The sequence below is a fragment of the Symphalangus syndactylus genome, chromosome 24, assembly GCF_028878055.3.
Source record: "Symphalangus syndactylus isolate Jambi chromosome 24, NHGRI_mSymSyn1-v2.1_pri, whole genome shotgun sequence".
Taxonomy (NCBI): domain Eukaryota; kingdom Metazoa; phylum Chordata; class Mammalia; order Primates; family Hylobatidae; genus Symphalangus; species Symphalangus syndactylus.
Genome location: NC_072446.2, coordinates 62,289,197 through 62,311,089, shown reverse-complemented (window position 1 = coordinate 62,311,089; position 21,893 = coordinate 62,289,197). Strand labels below are relative to the sequence as shown.

The window sequence follows — 21,893 nt, the reverse complement described above, 5'->3', positions numbered from 1 at the left end:
AATAATTCTGCACCAGAATGTAGTTCTCAAGATTACTCTTTTCCCTTTATGTTTTCTACTATCTTCCTTCACATATGTTGCACAAACATGTATTGCAAGTATATATCAAATAGGTTATGGGATACAAGACACTGAGCCAGATTTTTGGGTGAATACAAAAATGAATTAGGGATCCTGTCCTCAAATAACGCATCTTTGTGGTATCTTATTTCTCCTGTCTTATAGTCAAATAGATTTTCTTTCAGAAGTTCAACAGGCTCTCCACGTCCAGTTCAACTCTTTTGATAGCTGTTTTTAGGGTGACGAGTCATCAAGGTGTGCCCAGGACTTTGCCACTTTTGGCCTGAAAGTCTTATGTTCTGGGAAAGCTGGTCACCCTTGATGTTTTCTTTCGTGAGTGTGTAATTCCTTCCCTGGTTTTTTAGATGTGCTGAACAAAGTTAGAAAACTACTCACATTCTGTCATGAAATGAAAAATACGCAGAGCCTTGGTCTATAAAGAACCCTGGGCAGGGAGTCAGAACCTGAGTTTTTATGTTAGCTCATCTGCTTGCTATTTGCAGGTGACTAATTCTGTTGCTTTCTGTTTTCCCATAAGTATGATAGAGTTTATCATATGAGCTCCTTAGTTTTTAAAGTATCTAATGCTTGTTGAAAAGCATTAGGAAAGATAAGTATGAGCTTAACACAGTATGGTTTGAAATGGACATTCAATTCTGTCCTGGAACTCAGCATAAGGGGAGGCAGTTCTACCAAAAAAGTGTGACCATACTCTAAGGAGACTGAGAATATGACTTTCGCTGTCATGCATGACTACACTCTAGGTGAGAGTAGAGTCAAAAGAAAATTCAAGGGCCGGGCGTGATGGCTCACGCCTGTAATCCCAGCACTTTGGGAGGCTGAGGCAGGCAGATCACTTGAGGCCAGGAGTTCAAGACCAACCTGGGCTATGTGGTGAAATCCTGTCTTTACTAAAAATACAAAAATTAGCCGGGTGTCATGGCACATGCCTGTAATTCCACCTGCTCGAGAGGCTGAGGCATGAGAATTGCTTGAACTTGGGAGGCAGAGGTTGCGGTGAGCCAAGATCGCGCCACTGCACTCCAGCCTAGGCAACAGCAAGACTCTGTCTCAAAAAAAGAAAAATTTGAGAGATTAAGTTTCAGTGTATACAGCTCTGGTTTTTGTTTTTATCACCTTAAAAAAATGGATGTACCACATACCTACTAGAATGGCCAAAATCCAGGACACTGACAACACTAAATGCTGGCAAGGATGTGGAGTTCATTACTGGTGGGAATGCAAAATGGTACAGGCACTTTGCAAGACAGTTTGGTTGTTTCCTACAAAAGTAAACATACTCTTACCGTATGATCCAGCGATTGCATGCTCCTTGGTGTTTACCCAAAGGAGATGGAAACTTACATCCACGCAAAAACCTGCACACAAATGTTTATAGTAGCTTTATTCATAATTGCCAAAATTTGGAAGCAGCCAAGATGTCCTTCAGTAGGTGAATGGATAAACTTTATTATATCCAAACAACAGAATATTATTCAGCACTGAAAAGAAACTGTCAAGCCATTAAAATATATGGAGGAAACTTAAGTGTGTATTACTGAATGACAGAAGCTAATCTGAAAAGGCTACATAGTGTATAATTCCAACTGTGACAATCTGGAAAAAGCAAACTCTGGAGACAGTGAAAAAGATTGGTGATTGCCAGGGGTTGTGCGGGGGAAGGATGAATAGGTGGAGCACAGAGGATTTTTAGGGCAGTAAAGCTACTCTATGATACTATTATAATATTGGCTATATGACATTATACATTTGTCCAAACCCTTAGAATATACAACACCAAGAGTGAACCTTAATGTAAACTATGGACTTGGGGGATAATCACGTATCAGTATAGGTTCATCAGTTGTAACAAATGTACACTCTGGAGATATTGATAATGGGAGAGGCTGTGCATGTGTGGGAATAGGAGTATGTAAAAAAAATCTCTGGGTTTTCCTCTTAATTTTGCTGTAAACCTAAAACTGCTCCAAAAAATAATTAAAAATAAAGTCTTAAAAATTGATTTTTTAAAAAATGGGATATTATTGGAAAACTCACAGAATCAAACTTTTGATGAGTTATACTGTTTGCCTTGAAAAAATTTAGATCTGCAGATAATTTTTTTTCTAAGAAAGTCTGACTTAGAATAATACTATATTTCTGTAGCTTAATTGATTTAACCGATGGGCTTCTTTGAGCATTTTTACTACTATTTGCGAATAAGGTCTCAGAATAGCACAGTTTAGATAAAATGCCTAAGTAGGAATGACTTTTACATGATTCAGTAATGAATAATTAGAAAATAATCCTATCAGATTCTTTCAGTTAAGCAAAGTGATATATTGACATGGAGAATTTTCTGCTGTGACACAAGGACGGTTTTCCCCTAGGAATATTTATAATTTTAAAACCTGCATGAAAACAATCAGTGGATTTGGATATGCAGTTTTAAACTTCAAAATTAACACCTTTTTATGGGTTATCATTAACCTGGTGATAATTTTACTAATTAATTGTGCCAATTAAGCTAAAACAAATCTGTATTTTCATATTTTAGTTTGCATTGGGTGAATGACCTTCCTAGAGCACTTGAGCAGGTAAGAAAACTTATGTTCATTCAACTATCTTGTGTTATTTTCTTTATTGTTAGAAACCTACAGATGTTTCTGTTTTCACAGACTATTTACTTATAGGTCTGACAGTTAGGAAAGGACTCGGTGAAATCTGGTGCCATTTGGCATATTAGTAGTACATTGGGCAACTCTCCTTCCCCTGAGAATTTAGGAAATCTAATTGTAGAGATAAGTTTTAAATATTTATGAAAAGCTTAGGAACTGTGCAAAATAATATTGAAATCATAAAGACATTCTCTATGTAGATTTCTTCTTACCCTTAGTTGCCTATAAACTTTTTGCGAGTAGGAACCTACCTATTTCTATTTGTATTTTCTCCATGCCTTATACTCAGAGAGTGCTAGGTAAATTTTTATCGATTGACGCTTATCAATAGACAGGTGAGAGGCAGGTAAAAAGTATGTGTTCAAAGGAGAGAACAAGATCCCTGTGGCTTGACGTGGCCTAGAAAAGCTTCAAGAGGAAAGTACTTGAGCAAGGCCTTAGAGGGTAGATAAAGTTTGGATTGGGAAGGCATTCTAAGAAGGCAGAATCATAGGATAGGTGGAGAGGCACAAGAGCCTCATCAGCATTAAGGAACAAAAAGGAAACCCGTTTCGGGGACTAGTATAGTGCTGGGAAGTGAGGTGTGATGTATTGGGACAGTATTTAGGAGGATTTGAGTGTCAGGTTGAGGAATTTGGAGTTTATGCAATTCAGAGCCACTGGAGCACTTTGAAGAGGAAAATGACATCATTACTAAGCTGGTGGGCAAAATAATAATGGCCATATCTGAACACGTATGATTTTCTGGTTTCCATTTACTATGCTCTGTTTTATATTTGTGTTAAATAGCTCTGCGAGATATATTTATTTTGCTCATTAGAAACTGATGCCTGGGCTGAGCGTGGTGGCTCATGCCTGTAATCCCAGTTCTTTGGGAGGCCAAGGTGGTTGGATCACCTGAGGTTAGGAGTTCGAGACCAGCCTGGCCAACATGGTGAAACCCCACCTCTACTAAAAATACGAAAATTAGCCAGGCGTGGTGGCAGGTGCTTGTAATCCCAGCTACTTGGGAGGCTGAGGCAGGAGATTCTCTTGAACACGGGAGGCGGAGGTTGCAGTGAGCTGAGATCACGCCATTGTACTCCAGCCTAGGCGACAGAGTGAGACTCTGTCTCAAAAAAAAAAAAAAAAAGAAACTGATGCCTGGAGCAGTTGGTTAAATTGAAGGTAGACTGTTTAAGTGGTCCAAGAATGAGATAAACTAAACCTAGGTGGTAATGGTAGGAGTTAAAAGGAAGAGTATTTAGGACTCTACAAAGAAAGAATCAACAGTTTGGTGACTGATTAGATCTGAAGATCAAAGGGAGGAGGCAAAGCTCACTTTCAAGTTTTTGAGTCTGGATTAGTAAAAGTAGGAGAAAGAATGTTAACGATCAGATAAAGGGAATAGAAAATGGCAATAGAAATATGGCAGTTGGAAAGGGGAACTGATTTGATAGATAGATGTTTTCCTTGTAGGGGTTGGAGGGAGCAGGTTGCTGAGAGACAAATGTCCAGGGAATAGGCAGTTGAAGATGACTTCAGACTTCTGAGAAGATGGCCAAGCTGAAGTCAGAGATTGGAAAGTGGTCATTGTGAAATCATGGAAGTTGATAAGCCGTCTGAGGGAAAGGGGAGGCTGCAGAATTCTGAGGACTAAGTCTTAGGTATTTGGTTTAGTAGAGTTTAATGACAAGAGGAGGAAGCAACACTAAAGGTGAAGAAGGGAAGGAACCAAGCTTTTACAAATTATTTACTTAATACTGCTTTTAATTGCTTCATGATATATTAGATATAAATTTAAGACAGTACTTTTATTAGAAGAGCCTACTCTGATTTGGATTCTGGTTTACTTCAGAATCTACCTTTTCCTGTAATGGTCCTCATTGCTGAGAATAGTCAATCTCACTAGTTACAGCTTGTAGTCTGAGAGTGAGCAAAATCTGTGATTCTGGAATTCTCTCTGGCCATTATTTTCCTTAAGTTACTAATTAGAAATTGGTTTTGTTTTAAAGCTGGAAAATAAATTGATTACTTCTCTTTAAAGAAAACTAATATGTTACTAGGTTAATGCTGTAAATCATAATGATTTCTCTGTAGCTTTTTCTGCATAATAAGGCACCCCAACTTGATGGCTTAAAACAACAACTATGTAGCCCAGGATTTTATGGGTTGGCAGTTGGGGCTAGATTTGGTTAGGAAATCTGGGTCTGGCTTGGCTCATCCATGTGTCTGATCAGCTGCCAGATCGTCTGGGAGCTAGCTGGTTTGGAGGGCCTCGGTGCACACAGCTGGCTGATCTCTGCTCTACATCTCTCCTCCTCCACTAGGCTAGTTCAGGCTTGTTCACACATCGTGGCTGGGCTGGGCTCCAAGAGAGCAGGTGGAAGCATGCAACACATTTGAGACCCAGACGTGGAACTGGCACACTGTCACTTCCACTGCATTCTTTTGGCCAAAGCGAGTCACAAGGCCAGCCAAGATTCAAGGGGAGGGGAAATAGACTCCCTATCTTGATGAAAGTTGTTAGAAAACGACATTTCAGAGGTTTGTGATTTTTGCAGCCTACCCCAATTAAATTTTTTTTTCTCTTTCAGCATTTTTCTGATTATAAAACTAAGTTGTATACCTATTTGAAAACTTGAAAACATACAACATATTTTTATAGGCATTAATATTAGTGAATGTATAGTTATCTTTCCAAGTATATTGTGCATCATGATTTTCTGACAGTTGGTTGCATTAGATGTTATTTGTTAAATTATGTGATTATTAATTTGGCAGAATAAGAATGGTTGTCATAAAATGTTAATTTAGACACTATATATTTATTTTTTAACATTTATATATGTAAAAATTTGAATCATTTTGTTTTCTTGTGTTTGTTACAGATTCATTATATTTTAAAACCAGATGGAGTGTTTATTGGTGCAATGTTTGGAGGCGACACACTCTATGAACTTCGGTGTTCCTTACAGTTAGCGGAAACGGAAAGGGAAGGAGGATTTTCTCCACACATTTCTCCTTTCACTGCTGTCAATGACCTGGGACATCTGCTTGGGAGAGCTGGCTTTAATACTCTGACTGTGGTAACTATCAAGTTTGATTAACCCATTACTTACACAGTTCAAGAAAGAACTTCTTTTCATTTTAAAGATAGAAAACTGTATGTGTTCATGGTTTCATGGCACTCTTTCTCTCCCCTTTTTTTTCTTTTTTTTTAAGGGAAAAGCTCTGATTGACAATGTTTAGTTTGTATAACACATCTTAATTGACACAAGGTAGAAATGTATAATTTTTTACTGTTTGTTACCTAAAAAAGTAGCTCAAAAAATGTATCATAGTTAACAAGACAAATTTCTAAACATACAACTCCGTTAGAATCTTCAAATCCAGTATTAGGTATAAAAAGGGCCTTAGAGTATTCCAGACGATAGGAAGAAAAGGGGATAAGTAGGGGAACATGTAATATTACCACCAGTAACTATCCCCAAACAGTGCCATATGAAGCAGAAATGACAGAATGTGTGTTCTCGAGGCCTAGGGTGAGATCAAGGCTAAAGAAGGTAGGACAGGGTGCTTTACTCCATTAGGGCGAGAGAAATCTCGAAAGAAGACCCGTAGGCAGTCAGTGAGTAATAAGCATGAAGTCAGCATGGTACAGTGACGGGGTAGGACAGTAGGACTTTGTTCTCCAACAGGAGTAACTTGGATCCTTACCCTATTTCTTTACTAGATAGGGAAATTTGAGTAACTTACCTTTTTGAGCATTTATTTCTTTTAAAAATGCAAATGTGTGGCTGGGTGCGGTGGCTCACGCCTGTAATCCCAGCACTTTGGGAAGCCAAGGCAAGTGGATCATCTGAGATCAGGCGTTTGAAACCAACTTGGCCAACATAGTGAAACCCCATCTCTATTAAAAATACAAAAAATCAGCGAATCGTGGTGGTGCATGCCTGTAATCCCAGCTACTCAGGAGGCTGAGGCAGGAGAATTGCTTGAACCCGGGAGGCAGAGGTTGCAGTGAGCTGAGATCCCACCATTGCACTCCATCCTGGACAACAAGAGTGAAACTCCCATCTCAAAAAAAAAAAAAAAAAAAAGCAAATGTTACTCACCTCAGGTGGCTATTAGTATTTAAAGAGATAAAGGGTGTGAAGTACCAGGACCATGGTAGATGCTCAGCTTACATTAGCTCCTGCCTTCCTCTTTCCCCATCACTCTACTCCTAGCGTTTTGCTAGAACTAGGCTTCCAAGAGACAGCCATCTGGAGAGAATGATTGCCCTCTTCTTCCTCCCTCCACTAACAATTTTTCTAAAGGATGTCATTACTGTCTTCAGAGATCAGTCCAGTAGACTTATTATGAATTTCCAAACCCCTCAGGCCTAATCTAAACATCCCTAAACCTGATTAGTGGAAATAGGAATTTCTTGATGAAGAAAGCATCTCGCTACATAATTAGAGATGATAAGCTTAAACACTAAAATAGCTGTTTGGCATGATTTTGTGTGAATATATTCATGAAATCAACTGACCAAAAATAGATTGTGTCATATCCTTCCTTGTTTTGATAGAAGCAAGGGGCATGGGCAAGCAGGGCCCCTGATGTTGGAAAGGAGCCTCCAGGGAGGGAAGAATTAACAGGCTGGAGGACTAAGCTGGGAACTGAAGAGAACCCCGAAGGCTTCACACCTGTGACTAGTGTTGACCTTTTGTTAACTTTTAAATGGCCTGAGTCCATAGAAACTGCATTCTGAGAGGTTGCACGGCTAGAAAGCGGAAAACTGCTTCACATGAGTGCTCTACTTTGTAATGAAAATAAACACTATTAATACAGGCAATTATACACTGAAGGATCATTGTATTTATATTTGTAATTGTATAAGTAACACCAATATATTTTGGTTGTAACTATTAAGCTATACAGATAAAGCAAAAGTCTATTATTCCCCCTTAATCCTAAAAATGCTTAGCTCTCTCTTGAGAGTAAGAGTTCTCAAAATTTTGGTCTCAGGACCCCACTACGCGCTGAAAAATTATTAAGAAACTTTTAGAGGGCTTTTGTATAGTGAATTAACATCTGTCAGTATTCACTATATTAGACATTAAAACTGAATTTGTTTTAGTATTCATTTAAAGCTAACAATAATATACCTATTACTTGTTAACATAAATGACCCTTTTTAATAAAAAATAACTATATTTTCTTTTCATTTTTTTTTTTTTTGGAGACAGTTTCACTCTGCCACCCATGGCACGATCTTGGCCCACCACAACCTCTGCCTCCCAGGTTCAAGTGATGCCCGTGCCTCAGCCTCCCGAGCAGCTGGGATTACAGGCACATGCCACCAAGCCCCATTAATTTTTGTATTTTTATTAGAGATGGGGTTTCACCATGTTGGCCAGTCTGGTCTCAAACTCTTGACCTCAAGTGAGCCACCCACCTCAGCCTCCCAAAGTGCTGGGATTACAGGCGTGAGCCGCTGCACCTGGCCATATTTTCTAAAACAAAAATAATTGAAAGGGAAGAATGACATTGCTTCACATTTTTGCCAGTTAATGTGCATCTTAGTAACAGAGCTAGATTCTCATGTCTGTTTCTGCATTCAAGTCTCTCGCTATACCATGTGTCATGCCACGTCGCCTCTAAAATAATCCATTGTAGAATAAGAGGTAAAAAGCCAAATAGTATCTTAGTATTATTATGAAAATAATTTTGGCTTTGTGGACCCCCAAAAAGTCCTAGGGACCCCAGGACTCTCCAAACCACAGCTGGAGAACTACTGTCCTAGAGGTAGCTACTATTATCAGTTTAGTGTGTAACCTTCCAGACTTTTTTTTTTTTTAACAATAACTACTTTACTATATGTAGTCATATGTATTCATACATCTCTGAAACTTTTTTTATTAACAGTATATGTATTTCTAATATACTGTTAATAGTTTTCTAAATTGGTATGGATATATTTGCACTCCTTCTTAATTTCTATATATTATTTCCTAGTATGAATGTACCCCAGTTTTACTTAACTATTTACCTGTGAATGACCTTTAGGTTTGTTCTGATTTTTTGCCAATAGTAGCAATGCTGCAGTGAATATCCTTCTATACAAATTCATTTATGTATTCAGTCTTGCAACAAACATTTACTGAGTACCTTCTATGTGTCCGGCACTATACTAGGTACTTCAAATATAGCAGTGAACAAAACAGAAATCCCTGCGTGGTGTTTTTGGGTTTATAGCAGGCCTGTTGGTAAACTTTAGACAGTTCAATAACACTGGGATGTTGTACACAAAACTGGTGGTGGTGGTGTTCATAAATGGAAGAAAGTACCCATGGTTTTCATCAGATCTTGAGAGAGCTAATATAACTAAAAATAGATTAGGAACCAGTGATTTAAAGCCTTTTCGATAATATGTATTTTACTTATAATATGGAAAAAATTTCCTTTACAGTCTACCCTCTTGAGAATCGTCTCCTATATTGCTGTGTCACCAACCTATTATTGAGATGAAAAAAGAATCTCTGGGAATGTAAAGCCTCTAAAAAGTATAGGAGGTGTAGGGCTGGGATGGTGTGGAGACATGTGGTGCACATTTTCATGAGGTGATGTTAAAAAATTTATATGAGGTCATACAGGTTAGTCAGCAATATTATAGGACTCAAAAGTTATTGCCCACTAGGAAAAAAAATGGGATTTCTGCTAATCACCAGAAGAAAGTTAAATTATGTGAACTACACATGGTTTTCTGTGGTTATAAAGAATGAGTTTTAGAAAGATTTCTACTAAAAATGTTTAACCTGATGTTAAAATGTTTAAAAGCCTACATTTCTATTAATTGGGAAATATAATTCAGAATACTATCCATATTCTCTAAAAATGAGCCTAATGACTCACACTTTAATATAATATAAAAATATTGGTGTAGAATCTAGTTTATACAGTTAGAGAGTTGCTGATTTAATAAGAAAGTTATAAGAATGTCTTCTTGAATCATTACATTTATCCTGTGAGGCATGTATACAGTTTTGTTTCTGAAGTGCTGTGTTAATATTGTGTCCTGGCCAGGCACAGTTGTTCACTCCCATAATCTCAGCACTTTGGGAGGCCTAGGTCGGAGAATCACTTCAGCCTGGGATTTCAAGACCAGCCTGGGCAACATAGGGAGACCCCATCTCTACAAAAAAAAATTTTTTAATTAGCTGGGCCTGCCTGTAGTCCCAGCTACTTGGGAGGCTGAGGTGGAAGGATTGAGCCTGGGACGTTGAGGCTGCAGTGAACCATGATCTCACCACTGCACTCCAGCCTGTGTGACAGAGCAGGATCCTGTCTCCAAAAAAACAATAACAATATGTGTTCTAATTCATTTTCTAAAAATTCCCATCCAAAAAAGCTTTTGTATAATCAGCTATACAGGTTTATGTTGCATACATTAGATATATTACTTTTACGCTACAATGGATTTTTATTTTTAAAGTGAAATCGAGTCAAATTAGTATCATATAGTTGTATTTAGATCTTAATGTTGTATTTTCATCTTAATGAATTATTTTCAGAGAATGAGCATTCTAAGTAAAGCTGATTTCCTTTTTAGAATTGAACTACCAGACTGGTACTTTAAGAGAATGGTGCAAGGCCTGGCACGGTGGCTCACGCCTCTAATCCTAACACTTTGGGAGGCCAAGGCAGGCAGATCACGAGGTCAGGAGATCGAGACCATCTTGACTAACACAGTGAAACCCCATCTCTACTGAAAATACAAAAAAATTAGCTAGGCATGGTGGCACGTGCCTGTAGTCCCAGCTACTTGGGAGGCTGAGGCAGTAGAATAGCTTGAACCTGGGAGGCGGAGGTTGCAGTGAGCCGAGATCGCACCACTGCACTCCAGCTTGGGCGCTGGGTGGCAAAATCAGACTCCGTCTCAAAAATAAAAAATAAAAAAATGGTGCAGATATGGTCCCCTTTTAATTTAAATAAGGCCTTCAACAAAGCTGTTGTGGCATTCTTTTGATTGAGGTGGAGATAGTGCTTTTAGTTGGTTTCACTGAAGAATTGTTTTCAAAGGATATTGCTTAATGGCTAGATAACAGCCTGGAAAGAATTTTGTTTTTAATCTTAGGATCTCCTCTTAAAAATAGCTTGTTAATATGGAAAAGTATATGGATGATGAATGTTCGTGGCCTCACTACCTAGAGGTCTCATTAAAAAGCATACACAACCTGATACACGTGTATGTTTTTTCTTTTTTTTTTTTTTTTTTTTTTTTTGAGACAGAGTCTCGCTCTGTCGCCCAGGCTGGAGTGCAGTGGCGCAATCTCTGCTCACGGCAAGCTCCGCCTCCCGGGTTTCCGCCATTCTCCTGCCTCAGCCTCTCCGAGTAGCTGGGACTACAGGCGCCCGCCACCACGCCCAGCTAATTTTTTTTTTTTTTGTATTTTTAGTAGAGACGGGGTTTCACTGTGGTCTCGATCTCCTGACCTCGTGATCCGCCCGCCTCGGCCTCCCAAAGTGCTGGGATTACAAGCGTGAGCCACCGCGCCCGGCCATGTTTTTTCAAAAGAAGAATAATGTATATATAGAGAGAATGATACAGTGGGGTGTAAAGTGAAACGAAGTCTCCTCCTCCTGATTTCTCCCTCTGTTGCCCAGGCTAGAGTGCAGTGGCGAGATCTCTGCTTACTGCAACCTCTGCCTCCCAGGTTCAAGGGATTCTCATGCCTCTGCCTCCGAAATAGCTAGGACCAGAGGCATGTGCCATCACACCCAGCTATTTTTTTTTTTTTTTTTTTTTTCTTTTTTTTGAGATGGAGTCTCATTCTTTTGCCCAGGTTGGAGTGCCGTGTCGTGATCTCGGCTAACTGCATCTCTGCCTCCTGAGTTCAAGCGATTATGCTGCCTCAGGTTCCCGAGTAGCTGGGACTGCAGGCGCCAACCACCACACCTGGCTAATTTTTTGTATTTTTAGTAGAGATGGCGTTTCACCATGTTAGCCAGAATGGTCTCGATCTCCTGACCTCATGATCTGCCTGCCTCGGCCTCCCAAAGTGCTGGGATTATAGGCATGAGCCATCGTGCCTGTCCCTCCTCCTAACTTCTCAAACCCTGGTCCCTTTCCCCAAAGATTTGTTAGCTGTGTCTTAGACATTGTTTCAGTTCCATTTTTTTTCATAGACCCATAGAATACACTTATGTCATTTAAACTTACTTATATAATATTAAATGCACTCTTGCTTTTTTTTTCCAGTCAATAACATATCTTGGAGATTTTTTTCCTAGACATGTATCTACCTTATTTTTTGAGAACTGTACAGTATTTTATAGAATACATATTCTTTAATTTGTTTAACCAGTCCTCTATTAATGATATTTAGATTTATTTTAGGCTAGTTTCCAGCCAGGTGCCATGGCCCACGCTTGGAATCCCAGCACTTTGGGAGGTTGAGGCTGGTGGATCACGAGGTCAGGAGATCGAGACCAGCCTGGCTAACACAGTGAAAGCCCGTCTCTACTAAAAATACAAAAAAAAATTAGCTGGGTGTGGTGGCGGGCGCCTGTAATCCCAGCTACTCGGGAGGCTGAGGCACAAGAATCGCTTGAGCCCAGGACACGGAGGCTGCAGTGAGCGAAGAGTACGCCACTGCACTCCAGCCTGGACAACACAGCAAGAATCCATCTAAAAAAAAAAAAAATGATTTCTTTTAGGCTAGTTTCCAATAAGAACAAACCCCTACTTTTAGTGCCTAACACAATAAAATTTTATCACATCACAGCTGCATGCTGGTGGGATAGCCCATCTCCGTCTTGTAGCTGTGCCATCTGGCCCTGTGTTCTATAAGATCACCACAGCAAAAGAGATGGCCTGGAAAAGGCTCTAACTCTTAACTGTCTTGCCCCTCCTTTCTTTGGGCAAAAGAAATATGTGTTTGAGATTGGGAAGTGTCAAGGAGCACCTGGATGTTTGGAGAGCATCAGTGGTCTCTGCCACTGTACCAGCAGTAAAGTCCTGTATCAGGCTTCAAAAAGAAGAGGAAGTCATTACCCAATTGTTCATTTGAGAAACAAACTCCACATGTATCAGCAATGTGCTCATTTCCTAAACAAGCCTATTGGCTGCATTACTAGATGTAGAATGAAATATTTTGATTCTTGGTGCCCCATTTTAAGAAAGATTGATATTGACACTGTCCAGGGACATGTAGTCAGAACATGTAAGGATCTACAGATTTTTGTGTCCTGAATGTTTTCAAAGACTTGGAGGAGAGGGCGATGGTTTGTAGGGTACAGAATACTCTTATTCTGTGTGGTTCCCAAGGAGAGAACTAGAACCAATGATGGAGTTTTAGGATGATTTCTGTCACAATGGAGGATATTTAATCAGCAATTAGAGACTTTCATAAATCAAACATAAGCCAGATGACATCTGTGAAGAATATTGTAAATATTTTTTGCTTAGCATGGGAGATTGGTCTGGGTAATCTCTGCGGCCTCTTTTTAAATCTGGAATTTTGTATCATGAATGTCAAATGAATATTTCTTTTTCTTTTTAAATAGGACACTGATGAAATTCAAGTTAACTATCCTGGAATGTTTGAATTGATGGAAGATTTACAAGGTAAGGCACTTTAAAGAATTTTTAGACTCCATTGGGAAAGGTAGGCCAAAAAAAAAGAATTTTTAGACTCCATTTGAGAGAAACATTTTGAGAGCCAGCTCTTTGGCAGGCACTGGGCAAAGCACTAGGGATCCATTGTTGAGGAGAAAGCAGACTGTCTTCATGGAGCTTCTGATATAAAATGGAGGAGGCAGGCACCAGGCAGCTGTCACAGAGATAAGTGTTAAATTAGAATTATGGTCAGTGCTATGAAGTAGAGGCATATAGTGCTACGGCTGTTTGTAAAAAGATGGCGGGACTTTCTTTTGAAGAGTGCACTTGAGGATGATGGAACACATTGGTGACTTCCTTCAGCCACACTTGGCAGCTGAGATACAGGCTCAAGAAGGAAGGTAGTTGGGTTGGTTTAGAAGTAGAGTTTTGTCAGGAGGAAGTGTCCCAGTCTGGGAGACTCAAAAAGAAGTCTTATCTGAGGAAGTAGCAATTGAGCTGTGCTCTAGAAAAAATGGAGATGAATTAACTGGGTAGACAGAGTAGGCAAGTGAATCTGAGGCAAGGAGAACAGCATATGCAAAGGCCCTCCTGTGAGAATGAACATAGCAAGACCTGAAAGAAGAGCATTTTGGCTGGTGTTCAGGGAGTAAGAAGGAGAGAGTTAAGTGATGAACTTGGTGGGTCAACGTGAGTCACAGATCAAATGCAGAAGTACTTTATAGGCCTTGTTAAAATTGTTTGCCCTTATCTTAAAATGCCCCTTGAGGCATCTTAGAGAGGTAACAGTATCAGACTTGGATTTTGAAAAGAGTAGATTGGCAGATAAACTAGTCACGAGATTAATTTCAGTAAAGCTTGCTGAGAGGTGATGGTAGTTTGTACTAAGGTGGTGGCAATGGAGATGAAGAGAAGCAGATTCATCCCAGAGATGTTTAGGAGGTAAATTTTGCAGTTCCTGCTGGTGGATTGGCTGTGGGCAGATGAAGGAGAAAGACATTTGAAGCTTAATTGTTGAGTTTCTAGCTCACATAGAGAGATGGTGTCCTTCATTGATAGAGGAAACAATAGAAGAATACCAGGTGTGGGTAGGTACAGCCCTTGAGTTTACATTTGGATACATTGGGTTTGAAGTGGTTTTGAAATACCTAAGAGGTTATGTCAAGTAGGCAGTTGAGTATGTGGGTAGGTAGCTCAGAGGAAGCTACTGGCTTGGTTACAAAGTTGGGAGTCAGTTGTGAATAGGTGGCCTTCAAAGCATTTGCCTAGGATGAGAACATGGAGTGAGCAGACAAAGTGGCTTGGTACTGAGGCTTTAGCAGGTGGGTAGACGACGTCTGAGCCTACAAGGAGACTGAGAAGGAGTAGCCAGCAAGGTGTTGCGGAAAAACACCAGAAAAGTGTAGAATTGCCTGAACCAAAGGAAAGAAAGAATGTTTCAAAACAAAGGGAGCACTTAGCAGCATTAAAAGCAAACGATGAACTGAAAAGGAAGTCCACTAGATTTAGGAACAAGAAGGTTATTGGTGACCCCGGTGAGAGCTCTTTTGTTGGAGTGAGGAGAGTAGAAGAGGAGTAGGTTGAGGAGTAAGTGGAAAGTGAGGAACTGGAGATAGCAGATAATGTGCTGTTCTTTCAAGAAATCTGGTGGTGAAGAAGAGGTGAAGGATGGAAAGGTTACAGGTGTCAGAAGAGAAGAGAGGAATAGAAGTTGAGATGAGGTTTTTTTTTTTTTCTAAGACTTGAATTTATTTAATTGCTGACTAAAAGAATCTAAGTGCTTTCCTAGAAGAGATGACTCTAGAAGAGAGAGAAAAGATAATTGATGATGACAGGTGTCTGAGAAGGTGGGAAGGGTGCAATACAAAGGCCAGTGGAGGGGTTGACCTTGGTAAGGGGAGAGGCAAAGTTATAGCAGGAAGGGAGAAGAGGTAGCACCAAAGGATGTAGGTGTTTATGTTTGAAAACAAGAAGTTCCCATCTTGTGGGTCTATTTTTTTTTATCAAACTGGAAGCAATATATGCTAAGAATGAAAGGGTCAGAGTTTTGAGAAGTGAATGGAACCATTTGAAATAGTCATTATAGGGAATGAGAAGGTGAACTGACCATCAACAGGAGGTGGCAACTCAGGACCAGGCACAAAAATCGGATAGTTGAATTAGTTTGGGTTGGGGGTTTGCTAGTTAAAAATGACAAAAAGACAAAGGTAAAAGATAATTCTAGGAGTATAATTGAAATAATAGGTTAAAGAATCTTAGCTGGAAGAAAAGGGAAGTGGGAACAAGAAAGAGTGAGCTGATAAATTGGGAGGAAGAAGAGGAGCTGTGCACAGGTGATTCCAATGCGGTCAGGGAATGGTCATGGTTGAAGTTCCTGAACACACTGGAGGGACAGGAGGGTATGGTCAGAAAATGAGATGTTTGTTGATTTTGGAAGTAAAGCAGTTACAAGTGATAACGGTCTGGGACGTGTCTCAGATATCAAGGCAGAGGTGGTGTGATGGAGTGGTTGATTAGAGATGAGATTTTAAAATATTAACTTGCTGATTATTAACATGAAGTTACCCAGGATGGTGGCAGTACTGGGAGTGTAGAGGAAAACTGAGCCAAGTGCCAAACCTTTCAGTGAATGAGGGGAGTGACTAGCCTGATGTCAGACAGCAAGCAGGAGTTAGGAGGAGATTACAGCCTTCTGGTGTGGGGCCTCAGCAGGGTGAAGGTGTTTAATAGGGTAGGGAAGTAATGGCCTGGAAGAGGCTTTAAGGAGTAAGAAGGACACAGACCAAACTCTGAGAGAGGTTAGATATGCAAAAATAAACTTGAAAGGGATGCTGGAGAAGCAATTTCCTCAAAAGAGAGCTTCAACTTGCCTCCTTTGTGGGAATTTGTGAGGTGGTTCTTTTATATATATATAGACTAACATCAAAACTAGTTTCGATGAATGGGGGAAGCTAGAGGGGTTAGAGGTATGTTCTGTGAATCTAGAACTACACTTACCTAGGCGAGCCTTCATCTGGATCCTGAAAAATTGTAAGATGATTTAAAGAAAGAGGATTGTACAAATAAGTATCTAGTCTTTACTTACAGATTTATAATCTTGTGAGCATTGTTGTACTTGCTTCCTTAAGTTACGAGTGAGAAAAATTAGGGCCGAAGAGAACAGTTGCCTGTCAAGTGGCAGAATTAGCTGCCAAATTCATGCTTCTTGGCTCTGCCCTGGCACTGTCTGAACTGACCCTGTTCCTTCTTGTGTTGCCCATCTGTAACAAGGTTCATTTGACCTATCGTGCAGCCTCCTCTGAGTCTGGAGCTTCTGTCACTCTGCAAACGGAAAGATGCATAGCTGAAATCTTACCGTTGTCGTCAGTTTTCATTCATTAATAGAGGGATTGGCAGCCTATAGCATACATGGCCAAGATGACAGAGGATCAGTAATAAGTCACACTTACCCCTTCCCCAGCACTACCCCAAGGACTTAACCTGATGTAATCAAGGAGCCACTTTATCCAAAGGCTTGAGAGATGATGGTGGGCTGATGATTTATCACCTGGGCTCTAATGATAAAAATATTATTCAAATACAGCATTTATTTTTGTTCTGCTGTAGAATCTGTGTTCATGATTCATTTCAAGAAAGAAAAGAGAAAAATACTAGAAATTAGACCTATCCGTTGGAAAAGGTTACTTCCCACTGATTTCAACATATGAACAGCACTTAACTCTGTGCTTAGTACAATTCTCTGATGTTTTTCTAATACCCTAATTTTACCGGTGAGCAAATTGAGGCATCGAGAAGTTAAGTGTCTTGTCCATGGTCACACTGAATCTGTAGTTACAATTTGAATTCAGAGTCCTATACTGCGTATTTGATATGTATGTGGTTCTTTAAATTCAGGTTAACATGTATATTCAGCGAAATGTATTAATCTTAAAGGTACAGCTGCTTGTATTTTAACCACCATCCTGAACAAAATATTGAACATTTTCAGTCTCCCAGAAGGTAGCCTTGTGCTCCTTCCAAATTGATAACCCCCTCTTTTCCTAAAGGTTTCTTGTTTGTTTGTTTTTCAGATGGAGTCTCACTCTGTCGCCTAGGCTAGAGTGCAGTGGCACGATCTTGGCTCACTGCAACCTCTGCCTCCTGGGTTCAAGTAATTCTCCTGCTTCAGCCTCCCAAGTAGCTGGGATTACAGGCATGTGCCGCCACTCCTGGCTAATGTTTGTATTTTTAGTAGAGACAGGGTTTCACCATGTTGGCCAGGCTGGTCTCAAACTCCTGACCTCAGGTGATCCACCCACCTTGGCCTCCCAAAGTGCTGGGATTACAGGTGTGAGTCTCCTAAAGGTTTTAAATAGACCATATATTTTCAGAACTATGGCCTAATACTTTCAGATGCTTTCCTAGTGCTTCTTTTTCTTAACTGTAGCCTGTTACAGAAATCAGATGTCTTATTTTTTGATACATCTTATCATTAGGAATATTCAGAGGAATTATTTACACTTATAAAATGATATTTAACAAAATAGATGTAATCATTGACAGGTTGGTTTTATATACCTTCACTTAGCGTTTATTGAGCATCTACCCATGTGCCAACCACTGAGCCAATGGTGGAAATACATAGTTCCTGATCTCAGGGAGCTTATATTGTACTAGAGAAGAAGAACACAAAGATAGAGACAGACTCATACATTCAACTGTAAAATGAAATCATTTATAATAAAGTACAAGGAGAAACATAGGAGGAAAAGGCCCTAAATCTGCTTAGGGGGTCAGGAATGCTTTTGCAAAAGAGGCAGCACCTAAACGAAAATGAGTTTGCCCGGAGAATGAAAGGTGGGTTGAGGTTTAGGGGAGCTAACATTGCATCCACATGGAGGTAAAATAGGATGTGCTCATCTTTCACTCTCCTGATTAAGGAATGGTACCATAATCCAGTATTCCTTGAGTATGTAGAACGGGGAGATGATGGGAAATGAATAGGATCAGAGGCTTCTAGATTTTTTTCAGGTTAGCATTGTAATGTCTTGGAAGAATTTTACATAGAGGAGAGAAAATGAGATAGATTTGTGTGTGTTAGAAAGCTCACCTTCCAGCATTGTTTATGAGGCATAGTTTATGAGGAAGGGAAGACTAGAGCTAACATGGTTAATCTGTTTGTTTGTTTTTTTTTAATGTATGAGGAAACCCAGGCAGAAGTTAAGTAACTTGTCCCAGATGATGTAATTAGTGAGTGGTAGAGCCAGGATTTAAACCTAGTCGAACAGCCTGATTTGTATGCTGAAATCTTAGCCATTCTGCCTTGGAAAAAGTCAGAGGCAGATGAGATGGGAAGAAGCATAGTCAGGGGATGATGGAGGCAGGGAGACCGTGGGAGACTTTCAGGTGTGCTACTCTGCTGACTAGAAGATCATGTTACTTCCAAATTTGTTTCTGGTATTTTACATTTGTGGTATATTTTTTTTCTTAATGGTTGTGTTGTGTCTCATTTAAGCTGCTATTATTAATTCACAGAAAAAAAGTCCAGAATGTTGACCTGATTTTACAAAACAAGCTGCATATCAGCTGATGAATGCATGAGAAATTTTCAAGGCTTTCACAGTGGTCTTAAGGTAAGTTCAGTTATTTTTTTAAACAATACTCAGTATTGTTTTTAGTAAACCGTAATAAATTAGGTTTATTTTTGATAAGCACTTGAACTTCACCTTATAAACACTGTGAGAGTCTTAAACAGTTAACCTACTAGCCAGATTTTTCTGTTATCTCAAAGCCCAGGGCGAGTCGGAAGTCCCAAAGTTTCAGTTTTTCCCAGGTGGTCTTCAGCAGAGGTCCCCCATCATGCATTAGGAGGTGTTACTCTTTTGTAGATGGCAAAACTGGAATTTGATAGAGGTTGAATGACTTTGCCACAGGTTATATAAGAGTTAAAACTGGGAGTGTGATCCCAAAGTCCAGATTCTTTCCACCACCCTCACACTGCTTCCGCAAGAAGGGAGTTTCAGTGTGGCAGTGTGAGTGGCTTGTGAGGGAAGGTTGGAGTGCTGCGCAGTTACCCCCTGTGCTCTGCAGTAGTGCTCTTGAATTTCTGTATGGCTGATGTAGGTCAGACCTTCAGAGAGTGTTATGCTTACTAATCTTAATTAGTATATCCTAATACTGATTGTTTAGAAGGCATTTTAGAATTTCTAGTGCATCACATGTTTATGTCTAAAAAATTAAATCTCTTTTCTACTGGTGTTGTCCATAACTAATGCATAATTAAGCCATAGCAGCGAGAAGTTGAGCAGAAATGAAAGCACCATACCTGACCAACAGACTCCTCCAATATGAGACCCAGTTTACCTCTGGTCACATGATATGGTTAAAATGTGAGCACTAGAAGCCATTACAGAGCATCTAGTCTGGTCACTTTAAAGACCACAGATGATTGGCCCAAGGTCATCCAGCTGCTTCATGACACTAAGAATATGATCCACCTTTTTCTTGATGGTAATTAACCTACTAGTTTGTGTCTGTCAATCTTCATGAATTGGGGCTGTTACACTTACAGGATTTTAGTAGCAGAGATTCATTATTTTAGAGAATAGTAGAAATCTTTTGAGATTAAAGAGAAGAAAAAGGTTTAGGTGCAGCTCATTTGTTGATTGTTTCTAATAAGACCGTTGAAAATGTGGTAGATTATTACTTTTAAACTGTGAAAGAATACTGACATTGGTAAGTTTATTCATTTCTTGATTTGTGAAAGTAGAAAAAACTAAGAAACTAACATTTGATCATGTAGTAAAGTTTAATCTAGAGAATACATATGAAGGATTTTTATTTCTGAAATTCTTTTAATTTTGCAGACTGGCTTAAAATGTGCTCAAAGTAAATTTAAGTATTTGTATAAAGAAAAATCAAATATACAACATTAATCTTAAATGAACAATAGAATAATGCTTAACTTAGCTTTTCACCATCAACTTGAAGGAAGGAAGTCTAAAAATTTTAAAACATTAAGAGAAGTGCCTCTAAAAGGATGCACATAATTCTTTCCTAATGTGTGATTAGTAAAAATAAGTAAAATATTTTAAATCTGAGAACACATAGTAGCTTTGGTACTATCTAATGAGTTTCAAAGCCATCTTCCAAGTTTCACAGTCATACTTGCATTATGGCTTAGGAGTGAGGCATTGTTGCACTGACCTGTCCTCCTCCAAAGAGCGGCTAAAAGCATGAGATGTGATATCCTTGGTAAAGTTCTTGCCAACTGCTGACAACTCACCTGGGGTGGCAGTCACCTGGCTTTTGCCCAGCGGGCTTACTTTAGACCATTGCTGGCAGGTAAAGCATTGTGGAGCTGCCTCCTGAAATTTCACTTGCCTGTCTTAATATTCAAAAAGTTTCAAGTGGTTTCGCTTTAGAGTCACTGAGAAACCTAGTTATAATCTGAAAGTGAAATGAGATTTAGGTTTACATGACCCTTAGAGAATGAGGACAGGTACACTGTTAGATGAGATGGGATTAAGTCTGTGGTATTGAGCTGTTCAAGGTGTTTGCTGTATTATCTCAAACTACCTGTAGTGTATTTGTAGGTATGGGTGAGAGTAACTGTTCTTGGAATAGAAAAGCCCTGCTGCATCGAGACACAATGCTGGCAGCTGCGGCGGTGTACAGAGGTAAGGGGCAACCACTCTTTCACCCGCCTCACCAAGGCACTTGTGCTGTATCATGTTGATTCCCTTCACATGGCCAATGCATTTTCCATTCCCAGTAAGGCTCCCTCAGACTTCTTGTCCTTCCTCTCAAAACACAGATCCTGTAGCTTTTTCCAGACAGCCTTTACTATTTCCTTACCCTCAGTATTAAGAATTTTTCATGTAAGGTGTTCTCAGAATCTTACAAGTATCCTTGTACCCACTTCTTTTTGAAGAACATGACCTTTATTGAGCAGAAATTTTTTCCTACTTGCATTTTTTCAGACTTTAACCGTTATTGTCTTTTTAGAAATGTACAGAAATGAAGATGGTTCAGTACCCGCCACATATCAGATCTATTACATGATAGGATGGAAATATCATGAGTCACAGGTAACGTTACTATGATGGATCACTTTTCTTAGTGGGTTCGTGTTCAGATTATTGTTTATTAACTTGGGGGAAGGGGTAATGTAAGACAGCATTAAGGGCTTTAATTGGGTCTGTGTATTATCTATCTATTTCTAATATCTTTAATCTTTATTATTTTCAGGCAAGACCAGCTGAAAGAGGTTCCGCAACTGTGTCATTTGGAGAGCTAGGAAAAATAAACAACCTTATGCCACAGGGGAAAAAATCACAATAAATATTTATTCAATGTTAATGTTGTCCAGAATTTTCATCAGAAATGGATAGCTTTCACATGTAAAATTATTATATTTTGAAGCAAGAAGCACTCTAAGCTATTTACTACTAGACTTTTCATATAATTAGGAAAACCTAATATCACATCTATAGTAACCATTTCAGTTTCATATTGTTTCTGTTTTCATAAGGATACTGCTGAGTGTCTTTGTAGATTCAGCCTAAAAGCAAAGAAAATATTTCCCT

The 21,893-nt window shown here is 39.4% G+C and overlaps 1 protein-coding gene across 5 annotated transcripts in view; it reads left to right on the top strand.

Moving 5' to 3' along the window:
• The window catches only part of NDUFAF5 (NADH:ubiquinone oxidoreductase complex assembly factor 5), a 32,958-nt gene extending 11,292 nt beyond the window's left edge, over positions 1 to 21,666 (top strand). For 2 of the 5 annotated variants that reach the window (XM_055265653.2, XM_063633988.1), the window contains 6 exons: positions 2,618 to 2,657; positions 5,609 to 5,806; positions 13,275 to 13,335; positions 20,901 to 20,984; positions 21,313 to 21,395; positions 21,556 to 21,666. In XM_055265653.2, the coding sequence (XP_055121628.1) occupies positions 2,618 to 2,657; positions 5,609 to 5,806; positions 13,275 to 13,335; positions 20,901 to 20,984; positions 21,313 to 21,395; positions 21,556 to 21,648 (559 nt within the window). In that variant the 3' untranslated portion in view covers positions 21,649 to 21,666. Of the gene's footprint in view, positions 1 to 2,617; positions 2,658 to 5,608; positions 5,807 to 5,942; positions 10,405 to 13,274; positions 13,336 to 18,840; positions 18,939 to 20,889; positions 20,985 to 21,312; positions 21,396 to 21,555 lie in introns of those variants that run through there. The other 3 variants (XR_008654528.2, XR_008654527.2, XM_063633987.1) reach the window with 3 other exon arrangements.
• Positions 21,667 to 21,893: the final 227 nt, after the last annotated feature.